The sequence below is a fragment of the Oncorhynchus tshawytscha genome, linkage group LG21 (genome assembly GCF_018296145.1).
Source record: "Oncorhynchus tshawytscha isolate Ot180627B linkage group LG21, Otsh_v2.0, whole genome shotgun sequence".
Taxonomy (NCBI): Eukaryota; Metazoa; Chordata; class Actinopteri; order Salmoniformes; family Salmonidae; genus Oncorhynchus; species Oncorhynchus tshawytscha.
This window is the reverse complement of record NC_056449.1, coordinates 34,094,218-34,115,790: the sequence shown is the minus strand read 5'-3', so window position 1 is coordinate 34,115,790 and position 21,573 is coordinate 34,094,218. Positions and strand designations below refer to the sequence as shown.

Sequence of the window (21,573 nt, the reverse complement as noted above, 5' to 3'; positions counted from 1 at the left end):
TCTCTCTCCGTCTCTCTCCGTCTCACCCCTCTCATCTCTCCGTTCTCTCCGTCTTGAAGTCTCCGTCTTTCTCCCTCTGTTCTCCGTCTTCTCCGAGACATCTCTGTTCTCCTCTTTCTCCCTCTACATCTCTGTTTCTCCGTCTCTCTCCGTCTCCGTCTTTCTCCCTCTACATCTCTCCGTCTCTCTCTGTCTCCGTCTCCCTCAGGTCTCTCCGTCTTCTCCGTCTTCTCCGTCAAGATCTTTCTCCCTTACATCTCTCCGTCTCTCTCCGTCTCCGTCTCCCTCCCTCTTCATCTCTCCGTCTCTCTCCGTCTCCGTCTCCCCCCTCTACATCTCTCCGTCTCTCTCCGTCTCCGTCTTTCTCCCTCTACATCTCTCCGTCTCTCTCCGTCTCCGTCTCCCTGTCTGTCTCTCCGTCTCTGTCCGTCTGTCTGTCTCCGTCTCCCTCCCTCTGTCTCTCCGTCTCTCAGTCTCTCTCCGTCTCCGTCTTTCTCCCTATGCATCTCTCCGTCTCTCTCTTCTCTTTCTCTCCGTCTCCATCTCTCTCGTCTCTCTCCGTCTTTCTCCTCTACATCTCTCCGTCTTTCCGTCTCTCTCCTCTATCTCTCCGTCTCTCTCCGTCTCTCTCGTCTCTCTCCGTCTCCGTCTCTCTCTCTCTCCGTCTCTCTCCGTCTCCGTCTCTCTCCGTCTCTGTCTCTCTCGTCTCCGTCTCTTTCTCTCCGTCTACATCTCTCTCCGTCTCTCTCCGTCTACATCTCTCCGTCTCTTTCCGTCTCCGTCTCTTTCCGTTCAGTCTCTCTACTGCATCTAGATACTAGGTCTCTCTCCGTCTCCGTCTCTCTCCGTCTCTCTCTGTCTACATCTCTCCGTCTCTTTCCGTCTCCGTCTCTCTCTCTCTCCGTCTCTCTCCGTCTCCGTCTCTCTCCGTCTCCGTCTCTCTCCGTCTCCGTCTCTCTCCGTCTACATCTCTCCGTCTTTCTCTCCGTCTCCGTCTCTCTCCATCTCTCTCCGACTGTCTCTAGGGGTCTCTGTGATTCAGCTGGTCTCTCTCCGTCATCTCTCTCCGTCTCCGTCTGGAGCGTCTCCATCTTCCGTTCTTTCCGTTCACTGGATCTGTCAGATAGATACTAGAGGAGAGTCAGGGATTATGTGTGTACGCATGTAGACACTGTGTGTTCTCTGAAACAGCACTGCCTCTCTGCTGATAGTGGTAAGATAGTCATGTACTATAGACTACTATCACTGGAGGGTGTGTAGATAGCCCACCTCAACCCTGCAGACATAGAGCTGTGATTTAGCTGGATACTACATATAGATACTAGGGGAGCTGTGATTCAGCTGGATACTGCATATAGATACTAGGGGAGCTGTGATTCAGCTGGATACTGCATATAGATACTAGGGGAGCTCTGTGATTCAGCTGGATATTACATATAGACACTAGGGGAGCTGTGATTTAGCTGGATACTACATATAGATACTAGGGGAGCTGTGATTTAGCTGGATACTACATATAGACACTAGGGGAGCTCTAATTCAGCTGGATACTGCATATAGATACTAGAGGAGATATGGGATTCAGCTGGATACTACATATAGATACTAGGGGAGCTGTGATTTAGCTGGATACTACATATAGATACTAGGGGAGCTGTGATTCAGCTGGATACTGCATATAGATACTAGGGGAGCTCTGTGATTCAGCTGGATATTACATATAGACACTAGGGGAGCTCTGTGATTCAGCTGGATATTACATATAGACACTAGGGGAGCTCTGTGATTTAGCTGGATACTGCAGGGATGACACTAGAGGAGATATGTGATTCAGCTGGATACTGCAGGGATGACACTAGGGGAGCTGTGATTTCCAAATGGCACCCTATTCCCTTTAGGGATGTACTACCCCATAGGGCTCTGGTCAAAAGCAGTGCACTATACGGCTTGTAGGCTACTGGCTACTAGCCGCTCTACATGTTAGCATCTCAATGAAAAGGGGAATGAATAACATTAAATGCCTAACCAGCAGTAAATAGTGCAGGCCACTGAGGCCAGGTAGTAGGTTTAACTGTGAGGGGACGGCAATAGAAAATAGACTGCATGATATACTGAGCTCAGCTGGCATAGAAACACTAGACTAATGGAAGGTAAAGAGATTGAAACACTAGACTAATGGAAGGTAAAGAGATTGAAACACTAGATTAATGGAATATAAAGAGATTGAAACACTAGACTAATGGAATATAAAGAGATTGAAACACTAGACTAATGGAAGGTAAAGAGATTGAAACACTAGACTAATGGAAGGTAAAGAGATTGAAACACTAGACTAATGGAAGGTAAAGAGATTGAAACACTAGACTAATGGAAGGTAAAGAGATTGAAACACTAGACTAATGGAAGGTAAAGAGATTGAAACACTAGACTAATGGAATATAAAGAGATTGAAACACTAGACTAATGGAAGGTAAAGAGATTGAAACACTAGACTAATGGAAGGTAAAGAGATTGAAACACTAGACTAATGGAAGGTAAAGAGATTGAAACACTAGACTAATGGAAGGTAAAGAGATTGAAACACTAGACTAATGGAAGGTAAAGAGATTGAAACACTAGACTAATGGAAGGTAAAGAGATTGAAACACTAGATTAATGGAATATAAAGAGATTGAAACACTAGACTAATGGAATATAAAGAGATTGAAACACTAGACTAATGGAAGGTAAAGAGATTGAAACACTAGACTAATGGAAGGTAAAGAGATTGAAACACTAGACTAATGGAAGGTAAAGAGATTGAAACACTAGACTAATGGAAGGTAAAGAGATTGAAACACTAGATTAATGGAAGGTAAAGAGATTGAAACACTATACTAATGGAATATAAAGAGATTGAAACACTAGATTAATGGAATATAAAGAGATTGAAACATTAGACTAATGGAATATAAAGAGATTGAAACACTAGACTAATGGAATATAAAGAGATTGAAACACTAGACTAATGGAATATAATGAAATTGAAACACTAGACTAGTGGAATATAAAGAGATTGAAACACTAGACTAAATATAAAGGATTGAAACACTAGACTAATGGAATATAATGAGATTGAAACACTAGATTAATGGGATATAAAGAGATTGAAACACTAGACTAATGGAATATAAGGAGATTGAAACACTAGACTAATGGAATATAAGGAGATTGAAACACTAGACTAATGGAATATAAGGAGATTGAAACACTAGATTAATGGAATATAAAGAGATTGAAACACTAGACTAATGGAATATAAGGAGATTGAAACACTAGACTAATGGAATATAAAGAGATTGAAACACTAGACTAATGGAATATAAGGAGATTGAAACACTAGATTCATGGAATATAAAGAGATTGAAACACTAGACTAATGGAATATAAGGAGATTGAAACACTAGATTCATGGGATATAAAGAGATTGAAACACTAGATTCATGGGATATAATGGCATTGTCAGGTTGTGCTGAATTTTTGTTTTGTTTTAAGATGCATACCAGCTAGTTCCCGGTCCAAACTGTCGATGAATCTCTGTAGGTCTCCTGTGTCTCCCATTCTGGCTGCAGACAAAAAGGAGAGCATGTGAGAAGGAGAAAAAGAGAGTGGTTGAAAGGAACATTTCTGTGGAGAGATTCAGCAGTAGCAGCTCTATGTTCACTGGCATTTCCTCCTTGGGACCAGAGCAGGAAAAGTGATCCAACTCACAGAATTATATAAGAAGAATCTGCATCCCAAATTGCACCCTATTCCCTAGAGCCCTTAGGGCCCTGGTTAAATGTAGTGGACTATTTAGGAAATAGGGTACCATTTGGAACACAATGAAGGAGTCAGGACACAACCCCTGGTTTAACCAAAATAGAAAATAAAAGGCACAGACTCTTATTCAGCTGGCTTTATAAAAATTCATATCTTAAACAGCCCATAATGTAAAACTCCACTGAGCCAGTGAGACGCCTGCAGCACACCTCAGACTGACCGACATGGATCTTACAGTGTTATATTTAGCTTATGTATGGTTTATGAATGCTTTATGTAATGCTATGTATGTCTAATGCATGTCTTAAGTCGTGTTATGTATGTCTCTCCTCAAACCCCTCCCTCAAACCACTCTCTCCTCCCCTCAAACCACTCTCTCCTCTCCTCAAACCACTCCCTCAAACCACTCTCTCCTCTCCTCAAACCACTCCCTCAAACCACTCTCTCCTTTCCTCAAACCACTCTCTCCTCTCCTCAACTTCTTTCTCCTTTCCTCAAACCACTCTCTCCTCCCCCCAACTCCTCTCTCCTCCCCTCAAACCACTCTCTCCTCCACCCAACTCCTCTCTCTCCCCTCAAACCACTCTCTCCTCCCCTCAAACCACTCTCTCCTCTCCTCAAACCACTCTCTCCTCTCCTCAAACCACTCTCTCCTCTCCTCAAACCACTCTCTCCTCCCCTCAAACCACTCTCTTCTCCCCCAACTCCTCTCTCCTCCCCTCAAACCACTCTCTCCTCCACCCAACTCCTCTCTCCTCCCCTCAAACCACTCTCTCCTCCCCCAACTCCTCTCTCCAACTCCTCTATCCTCTCCTCAAACCACTCTCTCCTCCCCTCAAACCACTCCCTCCCCTCAAACCACTCTCTCCTCCCCTCAAAGCACTCTCTCCTCTCCTCAAACCACTCTCTTAAACCACTCTCTCCTCAAACCACTCTCTCCTCTCCACAAACCACTCCCTCAAACCACTCTCTCCTCTCCTCAAACCACTCCCTCAAACCACTCTCTCCTCTCCTCAAACCACTCTCTCCTCCCCTCAAACCACTCTCTCCTCCCCCTCTCCCTCCCCTCAAACCACTCTCTCTTCCCCTCAAACCACTCTCTCATCCCCTCAAACCACTCTCTCCTCTCCTCAAACGAATCCCTCAAACCACTCTCCCCTCTCCTCAAACCACTCTCTCCTCCCCTCAAACCACTCTCTCCTCCCCTCAAACCACTCTCTCCTCCCCTCAAACCACTCTCTCCTCTCCTCAAACCACTCGCTCCTCCCCTCCAGACACTCTTTCTTCCCCTCTAGACACTCTTCTCTTCCCTCCAGACACTCTCTCCTCCCCTCCAGACACTCTCTCTTCCCCTCCAGACACTCTCTCTTCCCCTCCAGACACTCTCCTCTCCAGACACTCTCTATACTCTCCAGACACTCTCTCTTCCCCTCCAGACACTCTCTCTACTCTCCAGACACTCTCTCTTCCCCTCCAGACACTCTCCTCTCCTCTCCAGACACTCTCTCTCCTCTCCAGACACTCTCTCTTCCCCTCCAGACACTCTCTCCTCCCCTACAGACACTCTCTCTTCCCCTCCAGACACTCTCTCCTCCCCTCCAGACACTCTCTCTCCTCCCCTCCAGACACTCTCTCTCTCCCCTCCAGACACTCTTTCTTCCCCTCCAGACACTCTTTCTTCCCCTCCAGACACTCTCTCTCCCCTCCAGACACTCTCTCCTCCCCTCCAGACACTCTCTCTTCCCCTCCAGACAGACACTCTCTCTTCCCCTCCAGACACTCTCTCTTCCCCTCCAGACACTCTCTTTCCCCTCCAGACACTCTTCTCTCCACTCCAGACACTCTCTTCTGATCAGTGGTACATTATTTAACCATTATACCAACCATAAACCCCCACCACACACATATACCAACCCTAAACCCCCACCACACACATATACCAACCCTAAACCCCCACCACACACCTATACCAGCCCTAGACCCCCACCACACACCTATACCAACCCTAAACCCCCACCACACACCTATACCAACCCTAAACCCCATCACACACCTATACCAACCCTAAACCCTAAACCCCCACCACACACCTATACCAACCCTAAACCCTAAACCCCCATCACACACCTATACCAACCCTAAACCCCCACCACACACCTATACCAACCCTAAACCCCCATCACACACCTATACCAACCCTAAACCCTAAACCCCCACCACACACCTATACCAACCCTAAACCCTAAACCCCCACCACACACCTATACCAACCCTAAACCCCCACCACACACCTATACCAGCCCTAAACCCCCACCACACACCTATACCAGCCCTAAACCCTAAACCCCCACCACACCCTATACCAGCCCTAAACCCCCACCACACACCTATACCAACCCTAAACCCCCACCACACACCTATACCAATCCTAAACCCCCACCACACACCTATACCAACCCTAAACCCCCACCACACACCTATACCAACCCTAAACCCCCACCACACACCTATACCAACCCTAAACCCCCCCACCACACACCTATACCAACCCTAAACCCTAAACCCCCACCACACACCTATACCAACCCTAAACCCCCCCCACACACCTATACCAACCCTAAACCCCCACCACACACCTATACCAACCCTAAACCCCCACCACACACCTATACCAACCTAAACCCCCACCACACACCTATACCAACCCTAAACCCCCACCACACACCTATACCAACCCTAAACCCCCACACACATATACCAACCCTAAACCCCCACCACACACCTATGCCAACCCTAAACCCCCACCACACACCTATACCAACCCTAAACCCCCACCACACACCTATACCAACCCTAAACCCCCACCACACACCTATACCAACCCCAAACCCCCACCACACACCTATGCCAACCCTAAACCCCCACCACACACCTATACCAACCATAAACCCCCACCACACACCTATACCAACCCTAAACCCTAAACCCCCACAGACATATACCAACCCTAAACCCCCACCACACACCTATACCAACCCTAAACCCCCACCACACACCTATATCAACCATAAACCCCCACCACACACCTATACCAACCCTAAACCCCCACCACACACCTATACCAACCATAAACCCCCACCACACACCTATACCAACCCCAAACCCCCATCACACACCTATACCAACCCTAAACCCCCACCACACACATATACCAACCATAAACCCCCACCACACACCTATACCAACCATAAACCCCACTCACCAACCCCCAGATGACGCTCAATAGCCCTGCAGGAGACAGGCTGTAAGAAGCACAGCAGCCCAGCTTTGTTGTGTAAACTCAACTCAATGGTGATCGATGGTAATGCACTAATTATCTGTGTAAAAGTAATATTGAATGGACTGATAATGATCTCCTACTGCAGTGTTTCCCAACCCTGGTCCTCCAGTATCCCCAACAGGAAGCCGTTTCATTGTAGCTCTTGACAAACACCCCTCATTCAACTCATTGAGAGATTGATCATTAGTTGACTAAATGTGTACTGTTGGAGGTGCTTGAGGACCAGGAAATACTGTGCTACTATGACTCTAGCTGGTCAGAGAGCTCAGAGCCAGTTTAGATGGTCAACTGATGGGTTGAGATGTAGTGGTATAAGTCTCTTACCTTTGGGCGTCACTGTTATGCCTGCAGTGTGGAGCTCTTCTTCGCTGGTGTTCCAACTGTTACCCAGAGACACCTCACTGCCTGGAGGGAGGGATGAGCAAGAGAGGGACAGACAAGGTTAGACCATGTGGAACAACTAATATTAACCATCTTAGTAGACACTTTTATTCAAATCAACTTACAGTCTTGGATGCCTGGCATTGCTGTCACGCCCTGGCCATAGAGAGGCTTTTATTCTCTATTTTGGTTTGGCCAGGGTGTGACTAGGGTGGGCATTCTATGGTCATTTTCTATGTTTTGGATTTCTGTGTTTGGCCGTGTGTGGTTCTCAATCAGAGGCAGCTGTCTATCGTTGTCTCTGATTGGTAGCCTTTTCCCACCTGTGTGTTTGTGGGTAGTTCATTTCTGTTTAGTGTGTTTTGCACCTGACGGAGCTGTTTCGTTTGTTCTTTTGTTGCTTGTTGTTTAGTGTTCAGCTTCACCATTAAAATGACCAACACGTACCACGCTGCACCTTGGTCCTCACCTTCTTCCACCAAAGGCCGTTACAGAACTACCCACCACCAAAGGACCAAGCAGCGTGGTGTAATGGACTCTTGGACATGGGAGGGGATACTGGACGGGAAGGGACCCTGGAGGCGGGCGGAGGAGTATCGCCGTCCACAGGAGGAACTGGAGGCAGGCTGGGGAGTATCGCCATCCACAGGAGGAACTGGAGGCAGGCTGGGGAGTATCGCCGTCCACAGGAGGAACTGGAGGCAGGCTGGGGAGTATCGCCGTCCACAGGAGGAACTGGAGGCAGGCGGGGGAGTATCGCCATCCACAGGAGGAACTGGAGGCAGGCTGGGGAGTATCGCCGTCCACAGGAGGAACTGGAGGCAGGCTGGGGAGTATCGCCGTCCACAGGAGGAACTGGAGGCAGGCTGGGGAGTATCGCCGTCCACAGGAGGAACTGGAGGCAGGCTGGGGAGTGTCGCCGTCCACAGGAGGAACTGGAGGCAGGCTGGGGAGTACCGCCGTCCACAGGATGAACTGGAGGCAGGCGGGGGAGTATCGCCGTCCACAGGAGGAACTGGAGGCAGCCTGGGGAGTAATTGGCAGGGGCACACGGGGAGTGTGGCAGAGTCAGGTTGGAGACCTGAGCCCACTCCTCGTGCTTACCGTGGCGATCATGGGACTGGTCAGGCCCCGGGCTATGGGGTGAAACTGGAGGTGAGCAAAGGAAGCGAAGCCGAGACTGTGAAGGAGTTGATGGGGAGATTGGAGGAGAGAGCAATGAGAGAGCTGCTGTGTTGGTGCATGAAGCACGACATCCTCCCAAATGAGCGGTTTGTCCTCAGTTTGATGTCACCTGAGTCAGCTCTCCATACTCGTCCTGAGGTGCGTGCTAGCCGTCTGGTGAAGACTGTGCCAGTCTCCCGCACCAGGCCTCCTGTGCGCCTCCCTAGCCCTGCACGTCCTGTGCCAGCTCGGCGCTACAGCTCTCCAATACGTGCTCTGAGCCTGGTGCGCTACATTCCAGCTCCCCGCATCTACTGGGCTAGGGTGAAGATCCAGCCAGGACGGATGGTGCCAGCCCTGCTCTCCAGACCTCCAGTGCATCTCTTCGGGCCAGGATATCCTGCGCCGGCGCACTGTGTCTCCCGTGTGTCTGCACAGCCCAGTGCGTCCTGTGACTGCACCCTGCACGTGCCGGGCTAAAATCACCATCCAGCCAGGACGGGTTGTGCAGGCCCTTAGTTCGAGACCTCTAGTGCGCCTCCACGGCCCGGTCTATCCTGTGCCTCCTCTAAGGACCAGGCTGTCTCTCCGTCTCCTCCCTCCAGGTTCTCCCGCCTGTCCGGCGCTGCCAGAGTCGCCCGCCTGTCCGGCGCTGCCAGAGTCGCCCGCCTGTCCGGCGCTGCCAGAGTCGCCCGCCTGTCCGGGGCCCGCTGCGAGGGTCCCCAGGGTCCGGGTGGGCCTTCTTTACGCCACCTAAGTGGGCCAAGCCGAAGGTGGAGAGGGGTCCACGTCCCGCACCAGAGCCACCGCCGTAAAGAAGGCCCACCCGGACCCTCCCCTTTAGAGTCAAGTTTTGCGGCCAGAGTCCGCAACTTTGGGGGGGGGTACTGTCACGCCCTGTCACGCTTTAATTCTCTATTTTGGTTAGGCCAGGGTGTGACTAGGGTGGGCATTCTATGTTCATTTTCTATGTTTTGGATTTCTGTGTTTGGCCTGGTTCTCAATCAGAGGCAGCTGTCTATCGTTGTCTCTGATTGAGAACCATACTTAGGTAGCCTTTTTTGTTTAGTGTTCAGCTTCACCATTAAAATGACGAGCACATACCACGCTGCCGTCTTCCACCAACAGCCGTTACAATTGCAAGCTCCATGCTCTACCGACTGAGCTACAGAGGACCACTCTGACAGCTAATGTTGAATATAACTTTCAGATTGAATAAGCTAATGCAACTCTTCATCCACAGACAGTCATGCACATCCATTCCATGTAATGGAACAAACATGCATTAGTTGAAATGGTGCTATTTTGTGTTCCTTTCTATTTTCATGTTACTCTCTATTTTCATGTAAAGTTGATGCATGTTCATGAGCCGATGATGTCACCAGTGAAACCTGTCAAGTGTGGGTTGACCGTGGCTGCCCACATGCGTATTCTCCCGCTATACCACATCTGAGTCACCGTTCACGCATAAACAACACGCGCCCTCTTCCAACTATGTAATGGACACATAACAACGACCATAAAGGTTTAGACCTAAAGGCTACTCACTGCAGTCACTATTGTCCTCCACGCCGCTGTCGCTGACCACTGAGCCGTAGTCCCCTAGCCCGGTGCGCCGTTTGGCTTCAGACAGGAGCCGCTCGTATGCGTACGGGACGCTTTGTGAAGGCTCTCTCAACTCCTCAACCACATCAGCGAACTCCTGGAGCAGATCAGTTAGCTCCAGCTCCAAGTCTGATAGGGGATTTCGAATATGGTTTTAGTTAGAGTGAGAATAATTCAATTCGTGATTGAATATAATAACTTTACACGTGTATTTTAATTAGCCTATTAATAATAGACCTAAAGTGATTAACGTCAAAAACGAAATAACCGATACCAAACAAAATCAGGCTATTTGAAATCGATCCAGATTAAAAATCTACACCAGCAGGACTAAAATGCAAGAAAAAAACGTTGCAATAATCAATAGCCTAATGATAAACATGTCACATCAAGCCAACACTCGGAACCCACCTGAAAAGTTGTCTGTGGGCATTCTGAAGTTTTCTGTAGACATTCTGAAAAGCGGGAATAATGCGTCGATGACTAATAGAATACTTAAACTGTTCAAGAAGTCAAGTTTCAAGTGGTCACATGGGGTCTTCTGTTTATAAAGCCTCCTTAGACTCTACTCACAACGGGACGCGCTCTGCAGCACCCAATCAGATCACTGCGTGCGCGGCTTCTGTGGTTACAGTAGTGAGTGGGCGTCTCGAAAGTAACAGAAAAGGGCGAGGGAAAAAACAAACGTAAACGAATGAACGGAACAGTCTCAGAAACCCCAAAATAGAGTCTTATGCAACTCGGAGACATTTTTATGATGGGTTTTCCATGCGTCGCAGAAATCCTCTCTATGCTGCCAATTCAGTCTAGAGTTTAAAGGAAATTGACGAATGGAATAATGAGATTTTGCAAAAAGATTTTGTCTATGAGTTCAACCATTATGTAGTAAATTGTATGCCTACTGTTTCCTATTATCTATTATAAACAGCCAATCTGGCTATCCTACTACTGTTTCCCAGGAAATAACCTATATTAACAAAACCTCACTGTAAAATCCTATTCATGAAGTTCGTTTTTATCATTATTTTTGAAAATTAAGCCCAAACCACAGTAACTGTCAAATGTTTGGACACACCTACTCATTCAAGGGTTTTTCTTCATTTTTAATATTTTATACATTGTAGAATAATAGTGAAGACATCAAAACTATGAAATAACACATATGGAATCTTGTAGTAAACAAAAAATGTTAAACAAATAAAATACATTTAATATTTGAGATTCTTCAAAGTAGCCACCCTTTGCCTTGATGACAGCTTTGCACACTCTTGGCATTCTCTCAACCAGCTTCATGAGGAATGCTTTTCCAACAGTCATGAAGGAGTTCCCACATATGCTGAGCACTTTTTGACTGCTTTTCCTTCACTCTGGTGTCCAACTCATCCCAAACCATCTCAATTGGGTTGAGGTCGGGTGACTGTGAAGGCCAGGTCATCTGATGCAGCACTCCATCACTCTCCTTGGTCAAATAGCCCTTACACAGCATGGAACCGTTTTTCCTGGTACTGTATATTCACTGTAGAAGGCCCATTGTTGTAAAGTCACATGAAACTACTCCAACCAACCAACAGGGGTCACTCAAGAATTGTGAATGAAACGTTACAATTCATGTCACTGCCAACGTAGACCTCTGTCCTACTGACTGACTTACTGGTGTCATGCCTACACCTCTGGGGAGGAAATATTATAGCTCTTTTAAGTCATATTTCTATACTGAGTTGGACAATACTAGAATTGGAGAAGCACTCTGAGACCACAGTGATCACTTGCCATTTGTGGCCACAGTTGACACAGGTGGAATTGGAACTTTGTGGTGGAACAACTGTCCTCAAACTGATTCATTTCTCATCATGATTAACAGTAAGTATGTTACTACGGTTACAGAGAATAACTTTTTGTATGTCATGTTCCTTTCAACACAAACATTTACATAATCATGTTACTTTCAATTGGTCAATTCCTCAAACCACTAAACCAGAGATAAAGGGTACAGGAAGAAGTTAAAGAATACTGTCAAATCAGGTTATTCAGTTACCTGTAGTGCAAAGAATACTGACTAACCAGTTGTTCTAATTTTCTGCTGCAAACTGTCCAATAAGCTCATTAAGTTACAGTAGTGGGAGGGGCAGCAGGTGTGTGTGTTAGCATAGCAGTGCCCAAATAAGGCAGTAGGTGTACAACCCCACCTCCAGCCCCAGTCTTCCTCCCTACACTAGTCTGGCAGAGTGACAGGTGGGAGGGGTGGGAGAGGAGGAGACGGTATTAACAGTATCCAGGTAGGCTACAGGTACAGCTACCTCCAGCCCCAGTCTTCCTACTCTTAGCAGAGGTGGAGGCAGAGGAAACCCAGACAGGTGTCATGTGTGTGGGCTACGGGCCATGGGACGGATGAAAATATGAACTGGGCTGTACTCCTTCAGGTCAGTCAATCATTAGAGAATTTCCTTATTGCTTAATTAATGAATCACTGTACGGCAATTTATCTGTCATATCATCTGTCATATCATATCTTGTATCTATGTAATTGTCTAATAAATATTAGTTTACCAAAGGTCAGTGAACCGCCATAGGTCAATATGAGTGCAGTATCTGTGACTACATCTTCTCGTTCATGCATTGACTCAGACTGATTAATAGTTTTCTCTGGAAGCTAATAGAAGGCAATATGACATTCATGACTACATTCATTCGTAGCCTGATTATTTGGTTACTCTGGCAGCATAGTATTATTGTTGATCATTACTTGGTCCTTGTTTTGGTAGCTCTCATATCACAGGGAGCTAGTATATGGGTGATAGGTCACGGGTTATGGGATATTGTTGAGAAAAAAGTCACAAAGTCCTTGAGTTAATGGGTTACTGTTGTGACTGGGAGCACATGAAAAAGAAGACCCTCTTTACACTCCTTGGTTTAGCTATTATTCACTATTATTTAATATGGAACATCGTCATGTAAATATGTAAATTGTAATGTAAATTATCTGCATGTGTTTTGTTAAGTGCTTTTTTATAATTATTCTTTATAATTCCACAAGCATGTTTTGTCATTAGTCATGGTGCAGTAGGTTTGAATAGTAAGTGGATGGGGGAGGGGGGGGGGGGTGAGATGCATCAGATTATATTACAATACTGCTGCACACACAGGATTTGTCCCCAATGCCACCCTAATTCCCCAAATAGTGCACAGAAGTACTGCACTGGGCCCTGGTCAGAAGTAGTTCACTGGGTCCTGGTCAGAAGTACTGCACTGGGTCCTGGTCAGAAGTAGTGCACTGGGTCCTGGTCAGAAGTAGTTCACTGGGTCCTGGTCAGAAGTACTGCACTGGGTCCTGGTCAGAAGTAGTTCACTGGGTCCTGGTCAGAAGTACTGCACTGGGTCCTGGTCAGAAGTACTGCACTGGGTCCTGGTCAGAAGTAGTTCACTGGGTCCTGGTCAGAAGTACTGCACTGGGTCCTGGTCAGAAGTACTGCACTGGGTCCTGGTCAGAAGTAGTTCACTGGGTCCTGGTCAGAAGTACTGCACTGGGTCCTGGTCAGAAGTAGTTCACTGGGTCCTGGTCAGAAGTACTGCACTGGGTCCTGGTCAGAAGTACTGGGTCACTGGGTCCTGGTCAGAAGTAGTTCACTGGGTCCTGGTCAGAAGTACTGCACTGGGTCCTGGTCAGAAGTACTGCACTGGGTCCTGGTCAGAAGTACTGCACTGGGCCCTGGTCAGAAGTAGTTCACTGGGTCCTGGTCAGAAGTAGTTCACTGGGTCCTGGTCAGAAGTACTGCACTGGGTCCTGGTCAGAAGTAGTTCACTGGGTCCTGGTCAGAAGTACTGCACTGGGTCCTGGTCAGAAGTACTGCACTGGGTCCTGGTCAGAAGTAGTTCACTGGGTCCTGGTCAGAAGTACTGCACTGGGTCCTGGTCAGAAGTAGTTCACTGTGTCCTGGTCAGAAGTACTGCACTGGGTCCTGGTCAGAAGTACTGCACTGGGTCCTGGTCAGAAGTACTGCACTGGGCCCTGGTCAGAAGTAGTTCACTGGGTCCTGGTCAGAAGTACTGCACTGGGTCCTGGTCAGAAGTAGTTCACTGGGTCCTGGTCAGAAGTAGTTCACTGGTTCCTGGTCAGAAGTACTGCACTGGGTCCTGGTCAGAAGTAGTTCACTGGGTCCTGGTCATAAGTACTGCACTGGGTCCTGGTCAGAAGTAGTTCACTGGGTCCTGGTCAGAAGTACTGCACTGGGTCCTGGTCAGAAGTAGTTCACTGGGTCCTGGTCAGAAGTAGTTCACTGGGTCCTGGTCAGAAGTAGTTCACTGGGTCCTGGTCAGAAGTACTGCACTGGGTCCTGGTCAGAAGTAGTTCACTGGGTCCTGGTCAGAAGTAGTTCACTAGGTCCTGGTCAGAAGTACTGCACTGGGCCCTGGTCAGAAGTACTGCACTGGGTCCTGGTCAGAAGTAGTTCACTGGGTCCTGGTCAGAAGTAGTTCACTGGGTCCTGGTCAGAAGTACTGCACTAAATATGAATAGGGTGCCATTTAGGACTCAGGCACAGTCCCTTGTTTTAAAGGAGCCACTGAGGTAGAAATGTCACTGTTGATAATAGATCATTAAAGGAAGGAAGATTTTTTCATCCTAGCCTACTTCAGGGGGAAATTCCAAGGATTATAATTTCCTCAGATGAATGTTTTTTCTCCTCACAACAATTTCTCTCCAGTGTTTAAGTTCCCTATTCAGGTTCTCCTTTAGAACGTGGTACATATCAGTGGTTTACTTCACACCAATGTCTTCTAGTGTTCCAAGTCCTATGTTTTTATTTCTATGTTCTCCTTTAGAATGTGCTGGTCACGGTCCATCTCAGGCAGATCCTGTGCTACGGTTCTGTTCGGCTCTCGGTTCCAGAGGAGCAGGAGGCTGGGGTCCGGATCGGGTCCATCGGGTCCACGTTCCCCCCCCTTTACCAGCTCCTGACCCAGTTCTACCTCAGGGTGGACCAGGGGACAGGGGATGTCTACACCACTGACAACAGGTGGTTATTTATGGATACTCATTCTAGATGTGGTAGCCTACAGGCCTTCTGACTGTTTCTTTACATAACTGGATGGATTTCTGCACTTATTTGACATTTGTTATTGCTGTATGTTTGTAATGTATAGCGGCTGCTGATAAAGACACTTCCTCTTGACTAGTAGCAAAGTAATTATCTACACTATGTGACCAGAAGTATGTGGACACCTGCTCGTCGAACATCTCATTCCAAAGTCATGGGCATTAATATGGAGTTGGTCCCCTCTTTGCTGATATAACAGCCTCCACTCCTTTGGGAAGGCTTTCCTATTAGATGTTGGAACATTTCAGCCACAAGGGCATTAGTAAAGTCTGGCACTGATGTTGGGCGATTAGGTCTGGCTCGCAGTCGGCGTACCAATTAATCCCAAAGGTTTTCGATGGGGTTGAGGTAAGGACTCTGTGCAGGACAATCAAGTTCTTCCACACCAATCTCGACAAATAATTTCTGTATGGACCTCGCTTTGTGCACAGGGGCATTGTCATGCTGAAACAGGAAAGGGCCTTCTCCAAACTGTTGCCACAAAGTTGGAAGCACAGAATCATCTAGAATGGCATTGTATGCTCTAGCGTTAAGAATTCCCTTCACTAAGGGGCCTAGCCAAAACCATGAAAAACAGCCCCAGACCATTATTCCTCATCCACCAAACTTTACAGTTGGCACTATGCATTGGGGCAGGTAGCGTTCTCCTGGCATTCGCCAAACCCAGATTCATCCATCGGACTGCCAGATGGTGAAGCGTGATTCATCACTCCAGAGAACTCGTTTCCACTGCTCCAGAGTCCAATGGTGGTGAGCTTTGGCATTGCGCATGGTGATCTTAGGCTTGTGTGCAGCTGCTCGGCCATGGAAAACCATTTTATGAAGCTCCCGAATAATCGTTATTGTGCTGACGTTGCTTCCAGAGGCAGTTTGGAACTCGGTAGTGAGTTTTGCAACCGAGGACGGACGATTTTTACACCCTACATGCTTCAGCACTCGGTGGTCCCGTTCTGTGAGCTTGTGTGGCACACAGCCGCGATAACAGTACTTACAGTTGTCCGGGCAGCTCTAGCTGGGCAGAAATTTGACTAACTGACTTGTTGGAAAGGTGGCATCCTATTACGGTGCCACGTTAAAGTCACTGAGCTCTTAAGTACGGGCCATTATACTGCCAATGTTTGTCCATGGAGATTGCATGGCTGTCTGTTCGATTTTACACACCTATCAGCAACGGGTGTGGCTGAAATAGCCGATTCCACTCATTTGAAGGGGTGTCCACGTACTTTTGTATATATAGTGTATGTTGTAACAGTAATTTATCCATCTATCTATTGCAGGATGGACCGAGAGGCCCTGTGTCCTGACCAACTCCAGGCTGAGGAGTGTATCGTCCCACACGACGCCATTGTGGGTCCTGAGGCAGAGCTGGTGAAGTTCATGGTAGTAGTAGAGGACATCAATGACCACGCTCCTCACTTTGACAACACTGAGATCCATCTGAGTGTCTCTGAGGATGTGGCTGTAGGGACCAGTTTCTTATTGGACGACCAGGCAGAGGACAGAGACATGGGACGTAACGGACAGCTGCAGTACCACCTAGGTGGAGCCGGTGGGTTTTTCAGTGTGACAGTAGAAGAAGAAGATGAAGTGGCCATTTTCTTTTTGGTTGTGCGACAAGGACTAGACCGCGAGAAGCAGGATCTTCATGAGATGACTCTAGTGGCAACAGACTGTGGCTTTACCCCACTAAGCGCCACAGCAACGTTATTCATAAAAGTGACTGACGTGAACGATAACTGCCCAGAGTTTACCCTGGGCAGCACCCAGAAGGTGGTTATTACAGAGGACACACCCAGAGATACAGTAGTAGCCAGGGTCAGAGCCACAGACCTAGACCTGGGCCCCAACGCTGCCATTACCTACTCCCTCAGCCCCAAGGTCTCAGAACGGGCCAGGGAACTCTTCAGTCTGGACAGTCACACTGGCCTGATCCGCCTGAGAGGAGACCTCAGAGACCGCCACAGTGACAGTGTTAGTGACAGGGGAGAGGAGGTGGTGTTGAAAGTGTTAGCCAGCGGCCCCCACTGCCCCCCTGCAGACACTCAGGTAACCGTATCCCTGCTCCCCGCGCCATACCAGGAGAATGGCATAAAGATCAGGTTCATAGCAGAGCATCAAAACCAGACGATAGTGTTGCAGGAAAACCAGCCCCCCACTGTCTTGGCTTTGCTAGAGCTACCGGGGGATACTAGTAGTGTTAGAAGCTCATCGTATCTCTCCATTGAAGGAGAGGTGCCGTTCTCTTTGAGCCGGCAGAATGGCAAATACCTCCTGTCGACATCAAAGCCTTTAGACTACGAGGTGAAGAGTGAATATCATGTTTCTGTAGTGATGCGTGAGGGTGTCGGGGAGCCTGCAGCCCAGGGCTTCCCCAGGAGAGAGATCCAGGTGAGGGTGGTGGATGTGAATGATAATGCTCCACAGTTTCACCAGAGTCACTATCTGATAGACATAGAGGAGAATAACCCCCCTGGGGCGTCTCTGCTGAAAGTCAGGGCGCAGGATGTAGACAGCGGTCAGAACGGGCAGGTCACTTACAAACTGGACCGACCATCACACACGGCGGCAGCCCTTTATAGAATCGACCAGAACACAGGTCAGCTGACAGTTTCTGTACCCCTGGACAGGGAACAACAGGATGTTCACAGACTGACAATTGTAGCCAGAGATAACGGCTTTCCTCCATTAGAGTCCTCTGTGATGGTGACGATCACCGTCCTGGACCAGAATGATAACGCTCCTGTCTTCATCACCCCTCACTTCATCTTCTTCCTCCCTGAGAATATACCTCCCCTGGCCCAGGTGGGGAAGGTGGGGGTGTCAGACATAGACGCAGGGCTTAATGGGGAGGTGGAGGTGAGGGTGGTGAACAGCAGTGTCGGCCCCTTCGTCATAGACAACGCCCAGGGGACGCTGCGCTGCATGGCCGATGTCGACCGCGAGAAACAGGACCGCTACGAGTTAGATCTGCTCGCCACCGACAACGGACGCCCGTCACCTCTGACCTCCGTCGCCAGGGTAACAGTGTTCATCGAGGATGTCAACGACAACCAGCCCCAGGTCATCCTTCCCAGCAGCAACCTGTCGTGTCTCACCATCTCCACGGGGACCACCACGGGCACCATGGTAACCAAGATCTACGCCATCGACAAGGACTCAGGGTTAAACTCGGAGATCACATACACCATTGCAGCGCGGGAACCACCGGGCACCTCTCCATCATCCCATCACCACGGTGACAGCAGCAGCAGTCCCTTCCAGCTGGACGCTCGGTCTGGTAACGTGACCTTAGCCCAGAGGCTCATGGGTAAGGACCTGGGGATGCACCACCTGTTCATCGTGGTGACTGACGGTGGGAAACCAGCGCCCCTCCACACCACCGTCTGGGTCAATCTGCTGGTCAACGACACCTTGGAACCATGCCATCTGGACACCATGCCCAGATCCCTGCCCTACAGACTGGCACAGACGCCCTCCGAAACCCCCTCCGAGATGCCCGTCTGTGACAGACACGCTCAGTTGATCCTGCTGCTAGGCCTGGGCATGATGGTGGCCTCGCTCTGTCTGTTTCTGGCGACCGTTGTTTTATACATGAAACAGAGGAAGAGATCTAGAGGGGAACAACAGCAGAGGAGGGGGATAAATGAGGAGAATCAGATTCCTCTACGCATTCCGGAGAGATATTTCTTAGGAGAAGAGTTATAACGAGAGAGAGGCTTGTTCTGACTGGACTCTATATTATGAATTGTTGACGTTTCTTGTATACCTTTTTAAAAGCATGAAATGCTTAAAATTAAAATACAATTAAAATACATTTTCACTATTTTCACACAAAGGAGTCTCTCTCTTTCAATATTCTAAGATGAAATGCTCTGGTTAAATGTCTGATACAATCCAATATACATTTTATCAGCTTTAAGGTGAGGTGATGAATTAAAGAACATCATTGATGTTAGGGTGGCCTAGTGGTTAGAGCATTGGACTAGTAACTGGAAGATTGCAAGTTCAAACCCCTGAGCTGACAAGGTACAAATCTGTCATGCTGCCCCTGAACAGGCAGTTAACCCACTGTTCCTAGTCTGTCATTGAAAATAAGAATTTTTTCTTAACTGACTTGCCTAGTAAAAATTATAACAAATGAAAGGAACATTTCTTTCTTCATTTGCCGTGAGCTTAATATTTAATTTACTTCAGCAAATTGTAGACTAAAATTAGCAGCAGAAGCTAACCCAAAGTAATGCAAACAAAGACAAGACTGTGTGACTTTGTTTATATGCCAAATAGCACCCTATTCCCAACATAGTGCCCTACTTTTGGAATGGCTCTGGTCAAAAGTAGTGCACTATATAGGGAATAGGGTGATATTTGGGACACAGTTATCTAATCAAAATGTGAGTGAGAATGAAATCTGAGGCAAGGAAATCATTAACTAGATAAATGTGACCTGTCAACAGAGGCAGACATTGATTTTCAATAACGGATACAAATTCAAAACGTACTAGTCTAATCCCTAGTAAGATCTTTATGTTTGGTTTCCATTATCTTTAGCCTAATCCCTAGTGAGATCTTTATGTTTGGTTTCCATTATCTTTAGCCTAATCCCTAGTGAGATCTTTATGTTTGGTTTCCATTATCTTTAGCCTAATCCCTAGTGAGATCTTTATGTTTGGTTTCCATTATCTTTAGCCTAATCCCTAGTTTTTAGCCTAATCCCTAGTGAGATCTTTATGTTTGGTTTCATTATCTTTAGCCTAATCCCTAGTGAGATCTTTATGTTTGGTTTCCATTATCTTTAGCCTAATCCCTAGTGAGATCTTTATGTTTGGTTTCCATTATCTTTAGCCTAATCCCTAGTGAGATCTTTATGTTTGGTTTCCATTATCTTTAGCCTAATCCCTAGTGAGATCTTTATGTTTGGTTTCCATTATCTTTAGCCTAATCCCTAGTGAGATCTTTATGTTTGGTTTCCATTATCTTTAGCCTAATCCCTAGTGAGATCTTTATGTTTGGTTTCCATTATCTTTAGCCTAATCCCTAGTGAGATCTTTATGTTTGGTTTCCATTATCTTTAGCCTAATCCCTAGTGAGATCTTTATGTTTGGTTTCCATTATCTTTAGCCTAATGCCTAGTGAGATCTTTATGTTTGGTTTCCATTATCTTTAGCCTAATCCCTAGTGAGATCTTTATGTTTGGTTTCCATTATCTTTAGCTTAATTCCTAGTGAGATCTTTATGTTTGGTTTCCATTATCTTTAGTCTAATCCCTAGTGAGATCTTTATGTTTGGTTTCCATTATCTTTAGTCTAATCCCTAGTGAGATCTTTATGTTTGGTTTCCATTATCTTTAGTCTAATCCCTAGTGAGATCTTTATGTTTGGTTTCCATTATCTTTAGTCTAATCCCTAGTGAGATCTTTATGTTTGGTTTCCATTATCTTTAGTCTAATCCCTAGTGAAATCTTTATGTTTGGTTTCCATTTTCTTTAGCCTAATCCATAGTGAGATCTTTATGCTTGGCTTCCATTATCTGATCTATCAGCCGAACACAAAATGCCTAACAAGACCCAACATACTTTGATCTCGTGTTTTCAAACCTGGGAGACAGCTACCCTTCTATTTCTATTTGTGCACCAGCTGTTTTTTTCTCTAAGGAATAAAAGAACAAAAACAAAACTTGAAAATGACTTGTGTCCCTAAATAGACAGTAGGTGAACTGAATAGTCACTCACTGTAAACCTGAAGTAGCTAGAAGACCATGAACTGTCTGTGTGTGGTATCAGGTGTTAAGCAACTGTACTCTAGTCCCTTAATGACGACAGTGAGGAGAGAAACACAGAGCAGCTCTGGGCCTGAAGACTTAGATCTTGTTCATACAAACCTGGGTTCAAACAGTGTTTGAAATCTTTCAAATACTTGATCTATGCTTAATTGAGCTTGTCTGCCACAACGGAACCAATAGAATAATACCTTAAACATGCAAACTCCGCCCATCTGGCACTCCAGGGAGCCTCAAGCAAATGCTCAAAGACTTTTAGGATTTCAAATACTATTTGAACCCAGGTCTGGTCTAAACTGAGGTAAGGCCCAGGTTAAGTTGATTGGAGCATTCTCCGATTTCCCTCTCTGACTGATGGCTGCTCTCGGGTATTTAGACACACTAAAGGGTTTAATGTTCCTCTTGAGGGGAGGT

The 21,573-nt window shown here is 47.1% G+C and overlaps 2 protein-coding genes across 2 annotated transcripts; one reads left to right on the top strand and one right to left on the bottom strand.

Moving 5' to 3' along the window:
* Positions 1–758: 758 nt before the first annotated feature.
* Positions 759–10,873, bottom strand: LOC121840387 (regulator of cell cycle RGCC-like). The gene is made up of 5 exons (XM_042303396.1): positions 10,703–10,873; positions 10,235–10,420; positions 7,466–7,546; positions 3,538–3,605; positions 759–795 (listed from the first exon to the last, which is right to left on the bottom strand). Exons 1-5 carry the CDS (start codon positions 10,743–10,745, stop codon positions 793–795), a joined length of 381 nt encoding a protein of 126 aa, XP_042159330.1. The 5' UTR covers positions 10,746–10,873; the 3' UTR covers positions 759–792.
* Positions 10,874–12,540: 1,667 nt separating this feature from the next.
* On the top strand, positions 12,541–19,207 carry pcdh20 (protocadherin 20). The gene is made up of 3 exons (XM_024406516.2): positions 12,541–12,711; positions 15,110–15,303; positions 16,662–19,207. The coding sequence occupies exons 1-3, from the start codon at positions 12,688–12,690 to the stop codon at positions 19,087–19,089; spliced, it is 2,646 nt and encodes an 881-aa protein (XP_024262284.1). The 5' UTR covers positions 12,541–12,687; the 3' UTR covers positions 19,090–19,207.
* Positions 19,208–21,573: the final 2,366 nt, after the last annotated feature.

Excerpts from the sequence above, each read along its gene's own strand:
- LOC121840387 (XM_042303396.1), bottom strand. The coding sequence starts at position 10,745 with ATGTCTACAGAAAACTTCAGAATGCCCACAGACAACTTTTCAG. Across the intron at positions 10,421-10,702 it reads GCCCACAGACAACTTTTCAG|ACTTGGAGCTGGAGCTAACT; the intron begins GTGGGTTCCGAG and ends ATCCCCTATCAG. Across the intron at positions 3,606-7,465 it reads CATAACAGTGACGCCCAAAG|CCAGAATGGGAGACACAGGA; the intron begins GTAAGAGACTTA and ends TTTTGTCTGCAG.
- pcdh20 (XM_024406516.2), top strand. The coding sequence starts at position 12,688 with ATGAACTGGGCTGTACTCCTTCAG. Across the intron at positions 12,712-15,109 it reads ACTGGGCTGTACTCCTTCAG|AATGTGCTGGTCACGGTCCA; the intron begins GTCAGTCAATCA and ends GTTCTCCTTTAG. Across the intron at positions 15,304-16,661 it reads GTCTACACCACTGACAACAG|GATGGACCGAGAGGCCCTGT; the intron begins GTGGTTATTTAT and ends TATCTATTGCAG.